Below are 12590 nucleotides of genomic sequence, written 5' to 3'. Positions count from 1 at the left end.
TGATGATGTTTTCCTGTGAGTACGTTCCCTGTCTTGTTGCGTGAGCTCTGCCTCATCTATTCTTGCTCTCTGGGTTCTGCCCAGGGTCTGAGGAAGCCTTTATAGGTTCCTCAAGATTCCGGGCGCCTCAGGAGCGCTTTGGGCCCTGACAGTACCCCTCCTCCTCCGTCATCCCAAGCACCCTTCCCCCCCACTCACTGAGCTGGATAGCTGAGGGTGTGACCAGTTCCTCTCTGTGCCCAGGAATTTTTGGGCAGCGCCTGGAGGACACGGTCCACCACGAGCGGAAGTATGGCCCCCGCCTGGCCCCGCTGCTGGTGGAGCAGTGCGTGGACTTCATCCGGGAGCGTGGGCTCACTGAGGAGGGGCTCTTCCGCATGCCGGGCCAGGCCAACCTGGTGAGGGACCTCCAGGATTCCTTCGACTGTGGGGAGAAGCCACTGTTTGACAGGTGAGCCGAGGGAGAACAGTACAGGCGGATCACCTGCCCGTTCCCGCTGCAGGGGCTCCGCCCAGGACGCGGGCTCCAGTGGGCAGAGGCCCGCTGGCACCCACAGAGCCTGGCAGCAGGATGCTGGGTGGCATGACTCCCCCCATGTGCTCAGTGAGTGCCCCCGCTACCCCCATGGGCTGACCATTGGGCACAGAGTCTCTGCAGAGGCCCCCTGGGCCTCCTTTCAGGGATGGGACCCTGGCCCACCCCCAGGCCCCTTCAGTGACGGGATGGCGCAGCAGCCCCACATGGTGTCAGGTGTCAGGGATGGGGAGCCCGTCTCCTCCACCTTCCCTGAGCCGGTGCCCGTCCGTCCTGACCCATCACTGGGCATACCAGGTCCAGGGCTGCGCCTTGTGGATAGAGGCAACTTCACTTAGGAGCCCAAGTGTGACCTGGGAGTGGGGGGCTACTTGGAGGCCTCTTCTTCCTGACAGGGCCCCACCCATTATGGAGCAGTTTTCATAGAAAGTTCTTGGTGCATCAAGCCAACCCCGGCCTCCGTGGAGCTGCCCTTTCTTCTCAGGTCCGCCCTCACAGTCAAGGCCCGCCTCTGCCCCAGGATAAGCCCATGGGTTTCTGCCAGCAGCCTTGGCCTTGGCCTTCCCAGCTCTTCTCTTGGGGCAGAGCACCCTCAGTGCCTCCAGCTTCCGCCCAGACCCATCAGTGCAGCCAGGCGAGTCTGTCACTTCCCTTCTGCGGAGGTGGACTGGATGGACTGGATGCCGCCCAGGGGAGCTCCGCCCTCAGGGAAGAAGAGATATCTAGGGGTGGAGGTGTTACCCTGTGGGCAGAGAAACTAAGGGTTATCTCTCCAGGTCACACCTAGAGTAAGGTCAGAAGCTGATTTGGACCCCAGGGCAGCCCTCCCTACCTCTGTGCCCAGCTCCCTTACCACACGCTGAGAGCCTGATCCTGGGGGAGGGAGCGGGACAGGGGACACTGCCCTAGAGGGACGCCTAGGCTCGTGGGCACCCACAGGGCTGTGGGCTGTAGGACAACCTCCTTGGGCGCTGGGGAAGGATGCCTGGATTCAGGGCAGGCCTGTGTAGGAGGGGAGGGTGGTGAGGGGGGTTCAGGAAGAAGTACCAAAAAAAAAGCCCTGAGCCTCTGTTAAAGGGAAAGGCTCTGCAGTGAGTGGAGAAGGAAGGAGAGGGTGAGGAGTGCGTTTCTAGGCAGGGAGGGAAGCAGGTGAGGCGGTCAGGTGCTGGGCCAGGCAGGCTCCCTAGACCAGGGCGGGGCAGAGGATCTGGACAGCATAGCTGCAGGGATGTGTGGGGCTGTGAACTGAGGCTGCCGCACTGGCGGGGGCGGGGGCAGGGGCAGGCCTCCCAGGCCCAGAAGCACTGTAAGCAGAGGGCATGGAGGGGGAGCCAGGATGGGGCTCCAGCCAGCGAGGCCTGCAGAGTAGAAGGGCTGCTCTCAGTCCACTTGCCCAGGACAGAAAAGCTTTCACCTCCCCCACTGACGGGAGACGTCACAGAGGGGCCTTGGCCACACTTCTGTTTACACTGCCCATGTCTTCCCCAAGGGCAACCCTGCAGATCCTCCCTGCTTTCTGCCCCTCCCCCGATCCTCCTGGGGCTCTAGCTCCTGCCTTGGCCCGCACTGAACCCACAGGGCTGGGGGGAGGGGGGCGCGCGGAGGCAGGGAGGGCGCACTGAGCTCGAGCTTGGGCACCCACTGGGGCTGTGAGCACCCAGGAAGTGGGGGGGGGGGTGTTGGCAAAGGAGGTAAAGTGGCCTTGGGAGAAGGTAGTGCAGAGTGTGGACAGCAGCTTTCCTGGCTAGAGGCAGGGACGGGGGCCCCTTGACCAGGCCAGACTAAGAGCCACCAGGCTTGAGGCAGAGAGGGGCCCTAGCTGTGTGGGTTTCAGGTATATATGGGGCTGTAGAACCCCAGAATCCCAAATGCCATAGCCAGAAGGGATTCTGTGAGGCCAGCCAGGGACAGTCAGGGCCAGGTGACACCTTAGTGGCACACAGTCGCATTCTCCTGGCCCTTGGCTCATCTTTCCTGAGTGCCTGACATGAGTTAAGATGCAGGTTCAGGGTTTAAATCCAGGGCCCTAGACAAGCAGATGAAATACCTAAGGCCCAGACCCATCTAGGAAGGCAAGCTTAGAGGAGGTGCCAAGACCGCAGTCCAGGGACTGAACCCAGAGGCCAACAGGCCCAGGGTTGCTGCCCTCCACTGGGGGCGCATCAGCCCGGGCAGCTCCAAGCTGGGAGTGGACACAAAGGGCACTGGGGTGCTGGAAATGGGGTGATGAACATAGCCCCACACGTCTGTAATGTGAACAGGAACTCAGAGGCTGGGGGGCAGGGCCTGACCTCTGACTGCCCAGCCCCTGGGGGCCCCATCACCCACTCATCATCCACCCCCTACTGGGAGCAGAGCAGCTCCCATGTTGCCCTGCAGAGGACCCTGGGGCAGCCACCAGGCCACCAGAAGGGGACCTGCACTCCTCCCAGTTCCCTGGCTAGCAGTGTGCACACGCAAGCACACACGTGGACATGAGAGCAGAGGCTGCCCCTGGTGGTGTGGCGCAAGGTGCTGGTCACTTCTGGGGTTCCCCGGTGTCCCAGGCCTCATGCATGTCCCCCTGCCCACAGCACAACAGACGTGCACACGGTGGCCTCCCTGTTGAAGCTGTACCTGCGGGAGCTCCCCGAGCCTGTGGTCCCCTTCGCCAGGTACGAGGACTTCCTCAGCTGTGCCCAGCTGCTCACCAAGGACGAGGGGGAGGTTAGTGGCTCCTGGGGACCCATCCTGGGAGGCGGGCCTGCCGGCAGTTGGATATATGGACACAGAGCACAAACTCTGACTTTGAGTGACTTTCGTGGCACATAGATCCTGGCCTACAAACTGCTCTGTAGGATAGGGGGCCTTGAACCTCCTGCTCTGTGAAGGGGGGGTGCCCGGAGCACCCTGCTCTGTGATTGTAGGGGGGGCCTGGAGCAGGTCTGTGTGTGGGAGGGGGCTCTGGATGGAGCGTGTCTGGAACATCCCATCTGTGTAGGGTCCTCTCTTCGTGCAGGCCTCCGTCTCTGGGAGGGGCAGGTACCTCCTAAAGCAGGCCGAGTTTCAGTCATGGTCCTGGGCCCCCAGTGGGGGCTCCTGCTGTACACACACACACACACACACACCTGAATCTAAGGCCACCCAGGCCAGCCACAGGGTTCAGAAACCACCAGACCTTTCATCTATTTATATCCTGCCTCCTCCCAAAAGAATTTGAGTCTGCTTCCAGGGCTGAGGGCTCCCACGCCTGCCCGCAGCCTCTCCCGCAGGTGTCTAAGCCCTAAGCCTGCTTTGGCTGGGGCAGGACTTTATTTGCTCACCCTCTGGCCCTGAGGGAGATGAGGGGTCTTTATCTGGCAAATATTTGTACCTCCGTAGGTGTACTGAGCCCCGTCCCTAACGTTTCTCTTTGGCCCTACAGAGGCATTACCCTTCACATCAATTCCCCAAAAGTAAATCTGCTTCCCCAAGAGGTCACAAGCCTGGCCTCACTGCTCCTCCGAGGGAGATGGAGGGCGGAGTGCCTTCTGGTCACCTGGGGCTCAGCTGCATGGGCCTTGGCTGGAGGTCTGGACTCTGATTTCTGCCCCCACTCCCAGCCCACCCTCCTCCTCTTTCCCCAGCCCTCCCTCCCTCGAGCAGGAGAAGGGCCTGGGGTCTCAGTGCTGGCATTTGAAGTGTTTTTCTCTTTCAATCCCAAGGGGACTCTGGAGTTGGCTAAACAAGTGAGCAGCCTTCCCCTGGCCAATTACAACCTGCTCAGATATATCTGCAAGTAAGTGACCAGGGGCAGGGGCTTCCCTTCCCTGCACTCTGGCTCAGTGCCCTGCATAGAGGGGGCTGGGTCATTCTCCCACCCAGGTGCTGATGGAGGCAGTGAGGGGTAGAGAAACAGCCCCTGCACTCACAGAGCTTACAGTCCCCGTGGGAGCAGGTGGTGGTATAGTCCCCAGTGAGGGGATGCACCTCTGTCCCTTCAGCCTTCTCTGGGTGCCTCTTGCCATCCCCTCCCCCAGGGGTCTGCCTCCTGAGCACAACCGGGGCCCAGGTGCCTGGAGAGGGAGTGCAAGGTGGCCTTCACTTAGCCCCATGCCTGAGGGGTCTGGGCCTTCTTGGGCATCTGCCCCCCCCCATTCCAGGCGGGAGAGTCGTCCCTCTGGCCCCTGCTTCTGATGGCCCTCCCAGACCCCTGAGAGAGGGAAGCTCCGCCCCCTTCTGAGCTTGGCAGGGGCAGCTGGCCATGCCCAGCAGCCGTGGACACGCGTGGACATGGCTGGGCTTGGGGGCCGGGCAGCTCCCAGCAGATCTGGCATCAGGTTTTGCTTTTCTGCCACCTGCCTCTTCCTTACTGTACAGGTTTCTGGATGAAGTTCAGTCCCACTCCAATGTTAACAAGATGAGTGTCCAGAACCTGGCGACCGTTTTTGGACCTAACATACTCCGGCCACAGCTGGAAGACCCGGTAACCATCATGGAAGGTAACGGTGGAGGCATGCATGGCGGTGCTGGGTGCTGCCCGGACTAGGGCCGGGCCAGTGGAAGGGGGCTCCATTCCGGGGGAACTGGAAGGAGCCTCTAGAACACCTCACCTCCCTCTGACCTCTGACCCCATGGGATCCAGCTATAAAAGGAAGAGGAACTTTGCCCTGTGGATGGGGTCACTGAGTGCAATGGAGAATGAGAGGAGGGCCTGGGTGGGGGGTGGGATGGAAGAGGTCAGTGCCCTTGCCCTTGAATACACACAGATGTTTTTGCTTTCCTTAAGTAATTTTTTATTAAGTAGTTGTCACAGGCTCCTGGATGTCAGGATATTATATATATATTATATCAATATTATATATTAATATATATTATTATATATTATATTTATCAATTATATATATTATATATAAAAGTTATATATTATATTATGTATCTTAATTATATATATTTATATTACATTATATATATTATATATTACATTATATATTTATATATAAATATGTTTATATTATAATATATAAATATACTATATAATATATATTATATTGTATATTAATATATTAATATTATATAATATAATATGAAAACTAGCAGTAGCCACTGCTTTCAATATGCAAGGGCCTCTACTAAGTGCCCTACTCGTATCACTTCATTTTAATCTTTACAAGCAGCTCATGTGTGGTTATGGCACCCATTTTACACATGAGTAAACTGAGGTCAGGAGGGGCAAGAGTCTAGCTGACTCTCTGTCAGCTAGATTGACCAAAGGGCACAGGTACAGGCTGACCCAGAAACAGAGCCCAGGCTTGGAGGCCCCGTGGAAGACTGTCTCAGAGGGGTTAGTGTGGGAGTCCTCGCAGACAGGAGACCCACAGCCAGTCCTGGCTAAGGTGTGCAGAGGCTGGCCAGGTCTCACGCAGGACAAAGCCTGCTGGGGCTGCCACCGCTGGCCCCTGGCAAGCTGAGGGCAGAGTTGCTATTCCTTGCTGAGCAGACCTGTCTGGAGCTCTCTGTCCTCCCAAGCCGAGGTTGTGACTCTTGGGGTGGCACTCTCACTCAGATCCCCCCTTGGCCTGCCTGGCTTGGTCTCTCACCCCAGGCCCCCAGTTTCTTGGCCTGCCAGGTTGAACAGATGCCCGACAGCAAACCCGGAGTTCCTGCCTCACCCAGTTTTCTGGCCTAAGAGTTCCTTTATTTTTTCCAGGATTCTTAGTTGCCTCTAGTGGGAGTGTCCACCCAAGGACCCCTCCTTCCTTATCACCTGGAAACCTTCCCAGTCTCTGGTCTTTGTTTGGTGGAGGGTAACAGCAGGGACCAAGGCAAGCAGATAGGTACCATGGTCCCATTGTACTGCCCCCATTTTGTCGCTTTCTCCCCAACCCCCAGGCTCAGGAATACAGGCTCCCCAGGCTGCATCTTAGGGGCTGTGGCCTGGAGAAGAGGTATTGTGTGCGTGATTGTGTGTACGTGTGCGTGAGGGGGGTATTGTGTGTTGGGGGCTGCATACATTTATATGTGTATATGTGGAATTGTGTGTTATGACCGTCAGCATGTGGGACTGTATGTGTGCCCACATGCACCTGTAAGACATTTCTGTCCCTGTCCCAGAGCCCCCCAGAATGTGGACAGTCAGGCACAGCCATCATCAGCAGTCCAGGGGAGTGACCTGGGACAACCTAGAAGGCTGTGATGTCTAGGTCGTGATTTCTAGGGCCTGCCTGCCACTGGCTCGCCCTGCAGCCTCAGCAGGCATCGTGCCTGCTTCTTCCCCGCACTTCGCGGGCTGGAGTGGGCTGGAGGCACGGTGCCCCTCTGTGTCCAAGGAAGGGGATTCGTGGGTGGGTCCTTCTGCTCGTGCTGGATTTGGAGGGTTTGGTGGCTGTCCTTTCCTTCGGGGAGGCAGATGGCAGGCCTTCCTGAGCTCTCTGGAGGAGCAGCCTGGTTCTGGACTGCAGATACCCTGTGTCAGGTCTGGTCTAGAGACCCTAGACTGGAGACATCCATGGCCAGGCTTTCTCACTCCCTCTTCCTGGCAGGCACGTCCCTGGTCCAGCACCTGATGACTGTCCTGATCCGCAAACACAGCCAACTCTTCACCTCGAGGGCCGAGGAGGGGCCGGCCTCCCCCCGGGGGGGCCCACCGTGTACAGTGGGGTGGGGCTCCGAGGAGATCCCAAGGGACGGCCAGCCAGAGCCCGGCAGCCCCGGCACCCCCGGCCTGCCATCACACAGGACCTCTTCTCTGGACGGGGCCACTGTGGCGGCGCTGTCTAGAACCTCCCCCGTGGGTCCGGGTGGCCGAGGCAGCCCCACCACTGCCGCCAGCCCCGGGAAGAAGGTGCAGACTCTGCCCAACTGGAAATCTTCCTTCTGGCAGCCGGGGGCCCGGTCAGGGAGCCCGAAGGTGGGCAGCTCCTCCCTGGAGGTGCCCATCATCTCCTCCGGAGGGAACTGGCTCATGAACGGGCTGTCCTCCCTGCGTGGCCACCGCCGGGCCTCCTCGGGAGAACGGCTCAAGGACTCTGGCTCTGCGCAGAGACTCTCCACCTACGACAACGTGCCCCCGCCCAGCGGCCTCTTTCCCAGCACTCCCAGTGTGGCCAGCACGGCATGGTCGGGGGCCTCCTCCTGCGAGGCGTCGGCGGGGGGCTCGCTCAGCAGCTGCACAGCCTGCCGGGCCAGCGACTCGTCCGCCTGCAGCTCCCTGCCCACCGAGGGGGGCCTCGAACCCTCCCCTTTCCCCAGCAGCAGCGAGGACCGCAGATCCCCGGACCTGGGCCGTGGCCCGGACGAGGTGGGCACCTGCATCAGCAGCAGCGAGCCCAGTGACCCAGGCAGCCCCAGCCAGGACTATGCCCGCTGCTCCGAGGCTCTCCAGGGCCTGGTCACAGAGCTCAGGGCGGAGCTGTGCCGGCAGAGGACTGAGTACGAGATGAGTATGAAAAGGTAAAGGGCTGCAGCCGCTGGGGGGGTGTGAGGCCAGCCCCCCCCCCCCCCCCCCCCCCCGGGGCCCGGCGGAGCCCTTGCGGCCAGCAGCCCACGGGGCACAGGCCCTGGGCAGTCGGCCTCTGGTCATGGCCTCTGGCACTGAGAGCAAGCCACCAGGAGGCAGGGCTCAGAGCAGCCAGCCCCTGGGAGCCACCTTGCTGGGAGAATGCCCCCAGGACGAGGTTGGGAATGGAGGGGTGGGGTCCTATGTCTGGGAAAGCTCAGGAGCTCTGGGGCCTGGCATGCAGTCAGAGCTCCATAAATGCCTGCTGGATGAGCGAGTGAGTCAGAAGCTCAGCCTTAGCTGCTCAGAGCACCTTTAATGGAGGGGCTCAGCATGGGGGTCCCTCCTGGCCCTCAGGGAGGAGGTGGGCCCCCTGAAGTGTGCAAGGGCCCAAGGAAGCGCCCACGTGCGATGCTGGCCCTGGGCCAGCTAGCCTGGCTGGCTGACCTGGTTGGGCCCGATATGGAAACGCCTTCTGGGACTGTAATCCAATTTTCTATGAGGAGGGAGCTGGCTGTGCTAAGCGGTGCCCTCCTACCTGCCCTGGTCACAGGAGGATGCCTTGTGCCCCATTCTGAGCCCTGCAGGTTTGTTCACTGATGGTCCTAGTGTGATCCTTCCCCCTCCCCTGTGAGGAGGGGGTTTCCCAGCTCTGAGGTGCCAGGCTCTCCACCCAAGGTCAGGAGCAGAGTCTTGCACTGACAGCATTCAGTGCTTCTCCCAGCCTCTCCGGCTCCCTAGCCCCTTGCCCCAGATGTCTGACCTGTAAATCAGGTCCCACCCACTAGCAGGTGTCTGTGTGTTCTGAGGCCTTCCTTTCTCCATCAGAGACAGTTGGGGGGTGGAAGGGATTTCTACAGGGAGCTTCAATGGCAGCGTCGGCCCTTCTGTTCTGTAGGAGGTCAGGGAGGGTCACAGCGGGCGACGTGTGAGCTAGGAGTTGAAGGACCAATAAGATTGGGCTGAGCCAGGAGGAGAAAGGACACAACAGGAGTAGAACTGTGAGGTATACAACGGGGGCAGGGGGAGATACCCCACACACGGGAGCGCCGGGCTGGGACTTCCCAGGCAGAGGTAACAATGGAACGCCCCGCAGATACAGAGGAGGAGGATTACAGCTGAAGATGAGCTCGCAGACAAAAACTACAGAATACATGGGAAGTGTGAAGACAGCCTCAGAGGGTGTCAGAGTCCACTTTTCACTTCCCTCAGCTGTTTGTGGAGTCAACTTGAGCTTCTAGTTCTTTTACCTTCTCAGAAGCTTAGGTTTCTCAGGGGGACAATGCTGTGCTTCGTGGAGGGCTCTGGGTGAGACTGCCTGGGGTCGGACCCCTGCCCGCTGGGTATTGGCTGAGCATCCCAGGTGGGCTGTCTGACCCCAGTGTGTATTGGCTGAATGTCTGTCTGGCAGGCTCTCTGGGCTTGATGACGTCACCCCTTTGGCATGAGGATTAAGTGCCAGCGGATGGGAGTCTTCAGCACAGGGCCCGGTGCAGCCAGAGTGCTCAGGAAGCTTTCACTGCTCACGCTTCCTCCTGCTTGGTGGGTGGGAGGCTCTCAGAAGCAAGGGGGCAGCAGCGGCAGCCCTTGTAGTACTCTCGCCAGCAGAGTGGTCTGTGCTGTCGTCCTGGGCCGAGGGATGGTCTAGGGAGAGGAGGATCCCTCTGAGCACAGGAGAGAATAGAGCCCCAGCCAGCAGGTCTTTACATATGGAGTCTGCACTGGGTCTGGTCTGGGGAGTTGGGGGAAACCAGCTTTCAGCCCTGCTTTCCGGGACTCAGAACCCCTCCCCTGTACCAATTCTTACATTCCCAGAAGAGAATTCATTGAGTGGCTGTGATGTGCAGACACTGTACCAGATGTTGGGGACAGAGCCAAGACCAAAACCGATCAAAACCTCTGTCCTTATTTTTATTTGGTGCTGTGTGTGTTGGGGGTGAGGGGGAGCGACCATGAACGAGATAGATTTTTTAAATATCTATGGTATGTGAGGGGCACCTGGCTGGCTCAGTTACACATCCGACTTTGGCTCAGGTCATGATCTCGCGGTTCGTGAGTTCGAGTCCCGTGTCGGGTTCTGTGCTGACAGCTCAGAGCCTGGAGCCTGCTTCAGATTCTGTGTCTCCCTCTCGCTCTGCCCCTCCTCCACTCGTGCTCTGGCTCTGGCTCTCTCTCTCAAATAAACAAACATAAAAAAATTTTTTTTTTATATCTATGGTATGTTAGAAGGTCAGATAAAGGAGGAGAACTAGCAGGGTGGAGGGCAGGGGAGCATGGGAAGAGAGGGCTGGAAGGCTGTGCTGGGACAGAGGGAAGGCCAGGGGTTGCAGTGGGGAGGTAGGTGGAGGAAAGGGTTGGGCAAGTGGAGTGGGAGAAAGGGGGGTGGAGGGCAGAGCATGGGGCTCCAGGCCAGACGTGTGCATGTCATGTACCTGACGGGCAGCAGTTGAGGTGGAGAAAAGCACCAGATTCTGAACGTGTTTGGAAGGCTTGCTAATTGGTCAGATGTGGGGGTGAAAGAAAGAACTGACTTAGGGGACATTTTTGTCTTGGTGGAATAAGTGGAATGGGGTTGTTCAGCGTGTGGGACACCAGGGCCACAGAAGTGGTTTGGAGAAGAAGGGTCAGGAGCCAACTGTGGACCCGCTGAGGTGCGGTGCTTACCAAGTTTCTGAGTGGAGTCGAGGCACACAGAGGCTGAGAGGTATTCAGCATGTAGATGCAGCCTCGGGTCTGGAGACTGGATGAGGTCACACGATGAGCCACATAGAGAGGAAACAGGAGGCCCAGGCCCAAGCTTGAGAGCACCAGATCGGGGAGGAGGAGCCAGCCAAGAGGGGGCTGGAGCCAGAGGAGAAGCAGTGAGGAGTCTGGGGGGGTCCTGCTGCCACCTGCCGTGGGGATTCTTCTGTCTCCTAGCGTGTCCTGTGCTCCCCAGATGGGGGGCTGGGCTGCAGGGAGGTTTCCTGCCTTCTTCATGCTTTGTGTTTGTTGATTGAGGGTAGAGGCCTGGGCCTGGGCCTGGATGCGGTGGGAATGGATTCTTACTCCCATTACCCCATGTCACAGGTGTTGTGCTGTGCACTCGTGGCCTTCTCTGTTCATTGTAGCTGTAGCTCCTGGAGGAAGGGTTGTCCCTGACAGTTTTTCAGAAAAGACACCAGGACCCGGTAGTTTGTGTTCTGCCCACAGTCACGTGCCTCATAAGCAGCCAGGCTGGGGCTCAAACTCCAGTGTTTTGGTTCTCAGGGGCTGGGCTTAGCATGCCCCACAGGCCTTATGGGAAGTAGTCATCTGGCTGAAAAGATGGATGTGCCGACCTCTGTTCTGTGTGGTGTCAACATCCACAGAAGCATGTCTGCCACGGCATCAAGGAACGCTGATGTGGCCTCCTGGGGAGGATCCAGAGACTTATCGCTGAGGGTGAGGCATTCGAGCTGGGGCGTGAAGGACAAGTAGGAATGGAGGGCACAACCCAAATGGGGTTTCCAGTGAGTCGCCGTGTCTGGCTGGGGCCTGGAGGGGGGCCATGGGAGGTGGGGCAGCTGGAGGGAGGCCAGGGTCCAAGGCGGCTCCCAGAAGAGCAAAGGCGAGGGGCCAGTTTCCTACTTCCGTCTCCATCTGGGGACCAGTCCTGCCTTCTGCCAGCCAGCAGTCCATTCCTCAGCGGACAGTTGGCTGGGCTGGAGGGCAAGTGGATTTTATATTTTAGCAAGGACTCAGGCTCCCAGCCTCGAGTGCCAAAGGGCCAAATGCTCATGCTGGCCTTTCTGGGTCACAGGCGTAGGGGAGGTCCCCGGGGGGGGTGAAGTACCAGGGTCCTGGGAGGAGCTGCCGAGGCCTGTGGGGCCTGCTGCAGAGCCAGCCCTGAGCCCGCGTGTGTCTTCCTGTCCCTGGGCTGCCTGACCGGCTCCTTCGGAAGGAGTGCACGCAGGCACGTGTTCACTGACACCCAGCCAGTCAGTCTAAAACAGTGTCTTTCTTCTTGATTTTAAAGACTCGAAGAAGGTAGTGCCACTCTGAGGAAGCGAATGTCGCAGCTGGAAGAAGAACTGGACCAGGAAAAGAAAAAGTACACGATGCTGGAAATAAAGCTGAGGAACTCGGAGCGGGCCCGGGAAGATGCGGAGAAGAGGAACCAGCTGCTGCAGAAGGAAATGGAGGAGTTCTTCTCAACCCTGGGAAGCCTGACCGTTGGGGCAAAAGGGGACAAGGCCCCCAAGTGAGGGAGGGGGAAGAGCTCCCTTCTGCAGCGGTGCTCGCCCGCCCCTGAGCAGAGACGGCTGCCGGCCTCGTGAGGAGCCACGAGGCCCTGCAGCTTGGACCTGGGCCTCAGTGGTGCCAGGAGCTCCAGAGCCAGCTGGAGGGAGGAGTGCTGACACCCCGAGGGGGACTGTCGGGAGCCCAAGCCCCACGTGGGATCTGGATGCTGCTCCGACGGTGCAGGGCCTGGCAGGTGTCAGAGGCAGCAGCCCCGTGACCCACCGAAACAGATGGCACCTGGGGTCTGAGCAGCCCACAGGGAACATTTTGCATTCTTTATTAAATCTGCTGTCCTAGCATGACGTCTGGATGCCTGACTCCTTCTTTATGGTCATG

General features: G+C 58.9%; 1 protein-coding gene across 4 annotated transcripts in view; it reads left to right on the top strand.

The window, feature by feature from the left end:
* Positions 1-12220, top strand: part of ARHGAP22 (Rho GTPase activating protein 22) — a 128860-nt gene extending 116640 nt beyond the window's left edge. For 3 of the 4 annotated variants that reach the window (XM_049646279.1, XM_049646278.1, XM_049646282.1), the window contains 6 exons: positions 244-451; positions 3109-3241; positions 4219-4292; positions 4874-4995; positions 7036-7945; positions 11989-12220. In XM_049646279.1, coding sequence (XP_049502236.1) covers positions 244-451; positions 3109-3241; positions 4219-4292; positions 4874-4995; positions 7036-7945; positions 11989-12217 — 1676 coding nt within the window. In that variant the 3' untranslated portion in view covers positions 12218-12220. The remainder of the gene's footprint in view (positions 1-243; positions 452-3108; positions 3242-4218; positions 4293-4873; positions 4996-7035; positions 7946-11988) is intronic. The other variant, XM_049646280.1, reaches the window with a different exon arrangement.
* The last annotated feature ends 370 nt before the right edge of the window (positions 12221-12590 follow it).

Source organism: Panthera uncia, chromosome D2 (genome assembly GCF_023721935.1).
Source record: "Panthera uncia isolate 11264 chromosome D2, Puncia_PCG_1.0, whole genome shotgun sequence".
NCBI classification, from domain to species: Eukaryota; Metazoa; Chordata; class Mammalia; order Carnivora; family Felidae; genus Panthera; species Panthera uncia.
Note: the sequence above shows the minus strand (reverse complement) of the source record. Positions and strands in the feature narration are given on the sequence as shown.